Below are 12,098 nucleotides of genomic sequence, written 5' to 3'. Positions count from 1 at the left end.
TAACTTTTTTAGATTCGAGCGTCACTGATGAGTCTTTTGTAGACGCGTCTGGCGTATACTAAATTTAGTCCTGGTATCTATGATGAGTGTATTTATATCTGAAACTGCATGCAAACAACAATGGAAACAGTTTGTATAAACGATTTCAATACTTTTGATACAAAACTCACCATCTATTGCAACATAACATAACTCAACAATAGGATCATAGACACGAGAAACTTCATCCGATCCGAAACTATCGTAATAAATGACATATTTTCCTAGTTGATTACAAGGAATTGTTTGAGTAATGTTTGGATAAGGACCTCTAGGAGAAAAAGGATCTTCATAACAGAGATAACCGGCAGGTGGAATAGTTGATGTATTGGTCACATATAATTTAAATCCCCTCATCCGAATAGCATCTGTAATAAAAGCATCTAATTTTATTTCTCGACTGTATGCATATATTACCTAATTATAAATTAGTTCTATTATTTTGATTTCCTGTATCATCATAACCGAAAGATTGTCTAGAATTGTTATAATAATGTTTTGTTGAGAACACCATGTTTTGGTGGAATTATTGAAGATTTTTCGTTGTTTGAAATTAATTCTAGTTGCTGATATCGTGAATGATAAATGACATATTTTCACATTGCACTATGATAATGAATTGAAGATGACAGGTATTCTGTAGGTACTATTTTATTGTTTGCTTTGCACTTGTGTTCTATTTATTACACTATTTAAAAGGTTTGCCCTTTCATATGCCGGTTTTTATTGCACGTCATTATATTGTAACGTGTAACCGGGCGGGGATGTTTCGGATATTTTTATCTCCGGGTTTAAAACAGTTTCCTGGATTTGAAGAGTCAAACAGTTTACGCTATTACTACCGATTATGCAACAAATGCTACATGAAATGAATTTCAACATCTATCAAACTAACCCGAAACTGATAAATTAAAACTGTTTTTAACCCTTTCAGTCCGATACCTGTTAAAACCAACTGTTTGGAACGATAGTCTGAAACTTCAATGTATAGAACTGGTCTGAAACCTAATTGTATGGAACTGGGCTGAAATCTAAAAGGTATGAAACTGAGCTGAACCTAAATGTATGAAAAAGAGGGACGAAAGATACCAAAGGGACAGTCAAACTCATAAAACTAAAACAAACTGACAACGCCATGGCTAAAAATGAAAAAGACAATCAAACAACAGCACACATGACACAACATAGAAAACTAAAGAATAAACAACACGCACCCCACCAAAAAACTAGGGGTGATCTCAGGTGCTCTAGAAGGGTAAGCAGATCCTGCTCCCCATGTGGCACCCGTCGTATTGCTTATGTGATAACAAATCCGGTAAATAGTCTAATTCGGTAGGTCACATTTATGAAAGGGAAGGGGATTGTAGTTACGACGTAAGACAAACATCCGATATCATTTGTGAAACGGTTATTCCATACCGGTCAACCAACTCGTGATGGCGTCCGTAAAATTTACGAAGGGATGATTTCAACTTCACCATTTGGAACTCTTGGCTATATAGCTTCCTTGTGAGCAGCAACCCTCTATCAAGAAAATCATGATAGGAAATGCAAACACGGGAATCTCGTATCAATTGGGAGATACATACCCCGTATGCAGGTGATGCTGGAATGTTGCTACTTAGAAATGGCAAGTTCACAATTGGAAAGCTGAAATCATCTCTTTTGTCGTAAAGTTTTGTTTTCAACCGACCCTCATTGTCAATTTCTAGATGTAAGTCAAGATATGAGGCCGACTTAACTGTATCTGTAGTATCCTTTATCTCGAGCTCGATGGGATAGATGTGTTCCACATAGTTACACATTTTGAATTATTTAATGAAAGAATATCATCTACATAGCGGAAAGTAGAGTTAAAGGATATTGCTAACTTCTTATCTTTCTTCCTAAGAAGTTCCTGCATGAAGTCAGCCTCATAATACTAAAGAAACAAGTCGGCAAGTAGAGGGGCAAAGTTTGTTCCCATTGGAATGCCGACAGTCTGATGAAAAACACGTCCTCCGAACATAACAAATATGTTGTCAATCAATTAATCAAGCATCTTGATAATATCAGTTTCAGAGAATTAAGAAGCAAAGCAATACCAACTCTTTCAATTTGTCTTTTAGCTTGGAATGTGGAATACTGGACTGAAACCTAAATGAATGGAACCGGGCTGAAACTATTTTAACGAATGTAGGAAAACTATACCATAGCATGTCCCATAACGATTTCAGATATTTTAAAACAAGTTACCGTGTGCGTACAAACATTATAATTGTCTTTTGGAAATGCTTGTAAACTAATCAACCAAGTTTAGAAAGGAAACATCACTCAAAATATGAAGTAGTACTTTTTCATAAAGTTGAAGAAAAGTTCCTTCCATCGTTTTATTAGTTATTGTCAACACTGACCATGGGTAAGACAAAAAATCTTCCAGGGTAGGACTGTCAGAATATTTCTAGTGTGTGTACTGACAAACATCTCCTACAGTTTCAGGCAAATTTTAAGATATGTTAGAAGTAACCCCAGCTGGAATAATTGTCGACTAAAAATATCTGATAATTAAACATCTTTTAGGGTACACCTGTCAGAATTTTGTCCCAGTGTTTGTACGAATTAAATCCTGACATTTTCTGGCAAACTGACTAATGTAATGTCGAACAAAAATGTTATATAAATAAAAATCTTGAAAATATGAAAGTGTAATAATAGTGGTAAAGGACAAGTTTTTACATGATTATGGTATTGAATATTGATTAGTGATACTTACAGTTTTCTCTGTAGTATATTGTTATATCTGTTACGTAAGATAAGCCTAGAGATAATTGGAACATCCACCATGCTGTCCTCATACCAGTTTCTGTAAGTTTTGTACTTGAACAAAGGTTTAAGGAATACTGATTTGATATTGGTGGATTAATTGCGTTTTCCGGTTTGCCATTATTTGTATCATTAGACAATGACGAACTCTGAGTTGCAATGCCAAATGGTGTAAGGTTCTCTGAAACGAAAAGAGTAAATATTTGAAACAGTCGTATGTTTGCATCTTTCTTGTCGGTACTGCATTGGCTTTGCAAATACATTTGTTGCCATGCACTATATTTAAACAGCAGAGACATTTTCGGCATTATCAACAGAACGATTGAGTATTTAAAAGAGAACTGTTGAATTTTCTTTCCATACTAATACTTTTTGCACCGATTAAGATGTTTCATTATTCAGCAAGACACAATATGTTTAAAATTATAAATGTACATGTTATAATCAATTAACAACATGATGTATATGAAGGTTGTATTGTTGAAACAATTTTGTTTTGCCTGTTTACCTGTTTTTTTTGTTTTTTTTTAATGTTTTGAGCATATAAAATTACTTGAAGAATCGAATGTTGGTAAATAGTAGACTAATACATGTATTCTAATTTATTAATGTTGGTTTCTCCATTGATGTTACTTTTTCATTGTCTTACAATATACTGATAGATGTTTGCCAACTACTTGATTTATGTCAAAACACTGGGCAAATACCTTTTTATTGTCAATGGAGGCATACATTTGCATTCATCACCAAAACATGCATGTTATAGATGCTATAACTGATGGGATCGAGGTTTTTCACATTAGAAATCACAAAAAATATATGAGAATAAAAAAATCTTCCTTCTTTGTTATAACTATCATTAGTTTACTTGCAATTGTGTCAAATGCTAAATCAGCACTTCTATAACTAAGGACTAGATTTCCATGGCAACCGTTGCTATGAAAAACTTTTCAACACTTTGATCATCATGAGAAATTGAACAGAGTTTTATTAAAATCTGTGACATACTGTGACCAAATAATTTTGACAGTTTCATAGAACTGATATTAAATCGTCACAAACTCAAAATCAGTTAAACTAACAATTCGTTTATACCGAGCAAATGTGTTCGAGTTATTGATTGCGTGTAAATATTGCTTATCAAACTTGTTATTGACATGTATCTCAAATTTGAAAATGTTGTACTGAAACGTACTAATTTTGAATATAAAGATAACGTATAGGCACTCGAAAATGACAGCAGGTTTACAGATGTAAAATGGACTTGTTTTATTGTTCTTATATGAAAAAAGAGTAGTGGTTAAACACAATTACTGAGGTTTTCCCAAAGTAAGAAAGCAATCGGTGGTGATTTGGAACAAACAGTCACACTGAATGAAATTAACTGATATATCACCGAAACTGTCACGTGTGACCAACGAAACGCAATCAATCGAAAAGCCTGCTGCAATGATGGATAACATTTTTCATTAATTAAATGTTTTGTTTATAAAATTTATCTGAGCAAGTACAGATTTCAACTATTAGAAGTAACAGTTTTGGGGTTGGCGTATTTTGTGTTAAGTGTCTGTTCATTTATTTGAGTTTATAAAACATTTTGTTTTATCCAGGTTCAAATTGAAGTACTAAAATGGGTTGTAAAAGTAAAACAAAGAACACATTATAGTTATAAGTATACGCGATTAGATTAGAAATAGATTTACAAATCAGTGATCATGCTCATACTAATAATTGAAATTAAATAATCTTCACATTGTTACAATTGTTGAAATTTACAATAAAAAATAACTTGATATCAAATGGACTCAATTTTAATGACTTACTTTGTGCAGTGACTGTCAACAAAACAGTTGTGTGAATAAGTAACACTGATATCATATTAAGCTGTTGAATAATCTCACATTCCAAATAGTTTTGAGCTAGAAAATATAAATAACGATAAAAATGTGACATAGGTGTATATGTATGTTTAATATACCATGTTATGTAAGTTTTGGGATAAAAAGAACAATGAAGTTGAAAGGTCACATATACCATATAACATAAGCAATAATATAACAACTTCAAAGAGACATAAAAAAATGAAATGGACATTAATAGTATTAATATTTTTTGATAATGATTATTACAACAACAGCACATAGTTTAATGCCCATACAGATCCAGATACCTGAATAAAATTTTATAGACATTGTCAATACTTACAAACAAAAGCAATGCCTTATTGTTAATACACTAAACACATGAAATAAACCAACTATAACATTATTATTTAACATTTTAAAATTATTTTATATTAAACACATAAACTACTAAACTTTCAATTTACCCCTTCTTATTTTTTTGTAACTTCAATTAAAACAAATAAATTATTTTACTTCACTAAAAACGTACCTTTCAGTATATTAAGTTTGTCAATATTAAACACGAAGAATTATTTTACCGCCCAATTAAGCAATCGATATTGAAACGTAGATACCTAAAGTACGTAAATTTTACAGCAATATTGTACTGAGATTGACATTTTACTTGGAGTGAATATCGCACAGTTGATACAATATGCTAGAGTGTGCACTTTCTATCCACATTTTTCTCACAATGAATTCATTAAACCAGGAGTTGAAAGTGGTCAAATTGAAGTCTTCACTTCGAAAAGACAAAACTCCTAATAAATACTGTTTAGCCATAAAATATACGTACTAATGTCCTTATTTTACAGACATTACATTTAAGGAATGCGTAATAAGAAATAGCAACCCTTATATCTGCTATTTCAAAAACAAGGAGAAAAGTCTTAGTTTTTTCATTGAAAGTATAGAACTTGTAAAATCCGGAATGGTAATTGAATATATTTCAAATTAAGCTCAAGAATGAACGAATTGTTCATCCCCGGCCTAGCCTGTAGAGTTTAGATCGAACAATGAACATTAAATTCAAAGGCTCTTTTGATTTGGAACAAATTCATAAATGATGATTGTTACACAAAATATATGGTGTAATCTTGTAGACATTTTATCATTCATATGTCTATTTTTCCTACCAGTTTCAAAATCTGCCCCCCAACTCGTTTAAGGTTCAATTATAATCAGACATGTCAATGTTGGATGATGCAGTTAAAAAGTGTTGTTATACAACATGTACAACCGTCAGATACTAAAAGTGCTCCAATATTGATGTAATTAAATGTTTCCAGACCTGTGGAAAATTTCTGTTTTATTGAAAGGCCATATAAATTTACATTATAATATTCACATATGGTCTGTTATCGTTGATGGTGTCAAATTATTTAATTTTTTTAGCCTACCTGAGGTATTAAAACTAGTATATGTTTGTTATGAGTGATTTTTTTAATCAAAAGATTACATGTTGGAACTCAACATCGATGCGAACAACATTTTGTTGTCATTGTGGTCCCCATGTTCCTATTTTTGCGGTCATTTGTATCGTACAATTGTCCAGCCTTATACAATATTAATAATGTATTATGCTGCTTGATAAATTTCCACAATAAATGTGCTATATGGTCAGAATTGGTTGATGCAGTAACATGATTTTGTAAAAGTAGCAAGCCTTGGCTATTAAAACTACTGACTTTTTGGGGCAGGAAATCTATTGAACATGATCAATTCAAAGAGGATATGGTGGCAATCTAAATTGAAGCTGACTAAGTTATGGTGTCATCATTGTGGTCCAATACATCTGTAATTTGTAATATACAAAAACATTTGAAAAAAACCCCATTCAGATGTATTGTGCGGCTATATGCATTAATATACTAAAATGCAAATATGGTGCTTCTTGGTTAATTGGGTCAAACAGTTTAATGATACGAACCAGTTTAAGATATCAAAACAACTGAATTAGTAGTATGTTCATTATTTTGAATAACAAGAGGTGTTGGCACTCTAAATTGTTGCGAATAAAATGTTGAAGTCATTGTATTTCAATATTCTGTCATTTGTATTATACATAAACATTACAAAATACTGATTCGTCAAGCGAACATTTAAAAGTAAATGATCAAGTGCAAATTAGATTGATGCCGTAAAAAATGTAGGTATACTAGCCAGCATGAGGTATCAAAACTGCTGAACTTATATACAAGTAAACATTGTGAATAAAGAGGATCATATGAATTTCCATAGAAGAGTGCACATATGGTCAGTTTTCGTTGATTGGGAAACATATTTTTTATATACAAGACAGCTTTGTGTTCCAATATTACTGTCATTCAATCAATCCTGACTTAAGAAAACTTACTGATTTAACATGCGGCTATATACGTTTTCACTGCTACTACTACTAGTTCATGTGATATAGTAGTCTCAGATTTACCTAACCAAGTGAAAATATGTCAGTTTTGGTTGGTGCGGGGAATCAAGATAGTTAAACGCGACCGATCAGATATGTGATAACTGCTGATTTTTTGTTGATGATTTAATTATTTGAATAAAAAGAGGACATGATGGCACTGTTAATTGATGCAGAAAAAGAAAAAAAAGTAGTAATGGTAGCACTCTGAACAATAGCCGTTCATGAACATGATATATATACTGAACGACTTTAGAAACGCAACATTCATTTTGTTGATTTTTTTCACTAAATCTTGTTTGATTTTCTTACAACTACTTTCCATGCTTATCATACTCCTTTCTCTGTACAAAAAATCAAAATCTGACTTACCTGTGGTTATTGAACATACCGAATTTTTTAAGTCGCACGAATTTCTTAAAGCGAAATTTTGGACCCATGAAAGATTGTTTCGGTTGTTTTGCTTTGTGAAACAGTTCTTTCAATCCTTTGCCTCACTTAAACCAGTTTAAAAATGTTGCATCTCCATTCGACCAAGACTGAGAAACAAAAAACTGAATTACCCCTTAAGAATACTGCAAACATTAAACCATAAACGTGCTGCAACTATACTGTATGACTTCAGAAACTCGTCTTACTGTCCTTCCGACAACGATACAAGTAGACAAGATTTGTTGCTGGCCATCAATGAACAGATAAACGTTTAGAGACAATAAAACGTCAACAGAATTTGATTACGCAACGTCATTTGCCAGACAGGTTTACGGCCGCAACGTCAACTGCTAATCAAATTGCCGAGTGCCATTGAGTACAGATTCATGCCATAAATGTTTCCCATCAACTGAATTGCCAAAGAATCGACTGAAGGAAAACCTTAAAAGCCCTCAAGTTCCGACCGCATAATTGCCAAAATCAATTAATGGGTTGAACAAATGCAAAACCAGAAGGTGCAAAAAAGAACCCAAAACATATCAGACAGACTTTGTTGACCGTTGAGACAATTATTTTGGCGTTTGTAACATGCAGTCATCGCTTTGACGGGGACACATTCATTCAAAAATAATACAAAAATAATCTAGTGTTGCGTTTCTAAAGCCGGTCAGTATATTAGTTACCGTACATCATTGTTTTTTTTTATTTAGATTTTTATTTATCAGGATTAATTTATACAATTAAATTAAATGTATTTGCAATATGCGTTATTGGTATTGTTTGTCAATTTTATCAGATAACAACGTTTTTAAGATTTAATATGATAAATTTTGAAATAAAGATTAGAACCTAAACCTTTCTTTTTTTTTAAAGAATACGTTTATATACAACATAGAGAAATTGATATTTATTGTATTATAAGTATATTTAATGCTCGTAAGCTAAATAATGGAGAATTTGGTATGCTTTTCTATTTTATGTCGTTCTGCTTCTGTGTCACTGTATTATGAAAAAAAAAAACAGAATACATGATATGATTGCCAATACGCCAGCAATAAAAATTAATCCACATGTTGCGGACGAATATAGGCTACCATGCGGTTTTTAACTGGTAGCAAAGCACAAACCGCATGCTCAGTTCCGCGAAGTCGCGACATTTCAATATTTCTCTTGTCCCCACTACTTATGAACACAATGAAGAACGTAGCCTAAAGTAAACATGAATACAATTCAAAACTAAAATACTAAAACAACATGTTGAAGCCGTCGCTACTTAAAAACTAATTTACGAAGACATTGTTCTTTGTATATGCTATATTTATAATTTATCAAACACGTTCAGCATAACCGTTTTAACCAGAAGCCAAAAGCAGATCTAACAAATTGTTACTTTGCACTTAACTAAAAACTACCTTCCCACTAGAATTCACACACCTTCAATCGGTCTCATAAAATTTAATTGACAGGAAGATTTAAACTTCGATAGAGTCATTTATCCTGTGTTTTGATTTATAAAGCCACGACAAAAACAATATTTCTCATTCATACCAAGATAAGAGCTACACAATACAAATTTGAAGTCATTTGATCGTTTTAAGATAATATACCCTTTAACCGAGATTTTCAACACATCTATGTGATAAATACTAGCATGTAAAAATTAAAAGAAATCGAATACGTATGGTCATATTTTCATTGATCTTAATTATTCACGTAAATTTTACTCAGCCACTGTTATGACGACGCTGACCAGTAATTTTATATTAAAAGATCTTTATTGCTATTTAGTGGTGTCAAAGGTATTATTCCGGTTCGACGTTTACCTGTGTAAGGGAGTATTAATTTACAAAAAAATAATGTTTTATGTTAGTTCAGTTCAGTGTTTGAATAATCTGACCCAATGGACAACGTGAACCCCTCTCATGACTTTGCATCCGATGTCCATCGTCGTCTATTAACTTTCAAAAAATATTTTCTTGAACTACTGGGCAAATTTTAACAAGAATTGACAACAATCATCTTTTTGGCATTTAATTTAGGTAAGCTTTTTCTGATCAAGAATCTACTGATCATTTGAATAGGAAATTCCTGCACAATCGTTATATAGTCCGATTGACTTCTATAAATCTTCAGAAAATAATTCTTAAAAGTTAACTTTTACCAATAAACATCTTTTTTTTGATGTATGTTAATGTATGATTATTCGAACTCTAACTATAAATATCATATTTTTTGGCCGATAATAGACAAAGTTACCCATTGGGTCACTATGTAACTTCTATTGTTTTACATATTATACTTGATGGAGTAGGTAGGAATAGTGTATAAATCATATTGATTTTATAGTTTTTTTCTTATATTGTACTGATACACTACTGTTCCAGGTTAGAGGGAGGGTTGGGATCCCGCTAGCATGTTTAATCCCGCCACATTTTTAATCCCGCCACATTTTGTATGTATGTGCCAGTCCCAAGTCAGAAGCCTGTAATTCAGTGGTAGTCGTTTGTTTGTGTGTTACATATTTGTTTTTCATTTATTTTTTGTAGATGAATTACGCCGTTAGTTTTCTCGTTTGAATTGTTTTACAATGTCATGTCGGTGCCTTTTATAGCTGACTATGCGGTATGGGCTTTGTTCATTCTTGAAGGCCGTACTGTGACTTTAAGTTGTTAATTTATGTGTCTGTTGGTCTCTTGTGGCAATCAAACCACATCTTCTTTTTTATGTGTCAAGGATTTTTTTTTATTGTGCACATTTAAATCAGTAAGAGGTAACGAAATCACAAAGTTGATTTTACACTACTTATCATACATTTATTACGTTCATTAGAATATTAATATTTCCCCTTAAAACACGAGCATAGCGAATATGTATCAAAATATACACATCCAGAAAAAAAGGGCCAAAGGAACATCGCCGTTCAATGAGAGAAAATCAAAAATACGAAACGAAATACCACAAATTTTTGTTTATAGTTTCCATGGCAGTTTGAAACTATATCAATGTATATATAAAACAATAGAAAGGGACAGTTATTATTTTGGTATCATATTCATTAAGATTACGTGCTTACATAACCACAGTTAAATCAGAATTCTGTTATCATTTCAATCAAAAATATCAAAAGATATGCTTTTGTTTAAATTAATCAGATATAGTAATGATTTATAAGGATCTTGCGGGTCTATATTTGAGATCCATTTATTCTAAATTTTTTTTAATATTTTTTAGCAATTTTGTCTAATTGATATTTTTACGTGCGTAGTCGCAAACTGTGATTCATATCACTGCAGCAACTAGTCTGCAATTTAAGACGCGTAATTAGTGCACATAAACATGAAGAAGCAGCTATTAACTGCCGTATGTTAATGATGACACATTTTTATGCTAAATTCACCCGAAATTCGAATTAGTTTAATTCGCATTCGAAACGTTTTACGTCCGAACTTTAATTCTAATTCGAATTGAAATGCGCGTTAAATTTGCTTTACTGTTCGAACGACATAAACTTTTAATTCGTATCAACACAAACGAATTTCTAATGCGAATTGGTCAATGCAAATTAGCCGATTCGAATTAAAAAGGAAAAGTGTGTGAACGCCATTAGCGAATTAAATTCGAATTAAATGTATCTGTGAAATAGGCATTAGCTACTTCAAAATGGAATTAAAATAAACGTCCTGATTTATAACACAACAATAAACGATTAACAAATATAAAAAGTAAGCAAGTTTTAAGTCTGTTATGACTTTTAAATAGATTCAATTATTCCTGTTTTGATAAAAATATAAATAGATCTTACCTTCTATAAATGAGCTAAAATGAAAACTCAACTGTACTGAAAAATACAACGTTAAAACCAATGTATCTTAATTTTCAAATGTGCCTGAAACTCTTCCTACATCTGTTTTCAAATGTTACAGTAACCAATAACACCTTATTAATTGAAATATTTACAGGAAGTTTTAAATATTTCGACGAACCAATTTATGCTGTTATCTTTCAACATGCTATTTATCTCCCAAGATCAATAAATGTACTTTAATACATGTACAAAAACATCTAATATAATTTATAGCGCGATTATTTTATGTCCTATATTAAAGGTATATGTGTAGTACCTGTAATATACATGTACAAACCTAGTTACGATTGTATAAAACAGTTAAGCTTTTAAAGAAGCGATAAGATATATATAAAAAACGATGTGTTCAATCATTAATGAAAATGGAATAATTAAATATACCATATTGATAAATCTTTAGTAGTTTTTCTATAAAAATGTGATTTTGAAAAAAATAAGCATATTCATCGCGGAAAACGTCGCGTGCTTTTGCATAATGTTGATAAAAAACGTTTGATATACAATTGGTTATGGTAAGTAATTTTCATTATAGACATTTCTCTCGGAATATGGAATACAAAAAAAAAAATTGTCTTTTGTTTCGTTAAATATGGGTTTTAATTGACGTTGGCCTCAGTAGATATCAGTTTTTCAAAAGTCAATAAAACTA

At 31.6% G+C, this 12,098-nt stretch overlaps 1 protein-coding gene across 1 annotated transcript in view; it reads right to left on the bottom strand.

Annotated features, from left to right (window-relative positions):
• LOC143081456 (uncharacterized) overlaps window positions 1-12,098 on the bottom strand; it is a 115,512-nt gene that overhangs the window by 27,636 nt on the left and 75,778 nt on the right. The window contains exon 3 of the mRNA XM_076257360.1: window positions 171-407. Coding sequence (XP_076113475.1) covers window positions 171-407 — 237 coding nt within the window. The remainder of the gene's footprint in view (window positions 1-170; window positions 408-12,098) is intronic.

This window comes from Mytilus galloprovincialis, chromosome 1 (assembly GCF_965363235.1).
Source record: "Mytilus galloprovincialis chromosome 1, xbMytGall1.hap1.1, whole genome shotgun sequence".
Classification (NCBI taxonomy): Eukaryota; Metazoa; Mollusca; class Bivalvia; order Mytilida; family Mytilidae; genus Mytilus; species Mytilus galloprovincialis.
Note: the sequence above shows the minus strand (reverse complement) of the source record. Positions and strands in the feature narration are given on the sequence as shown.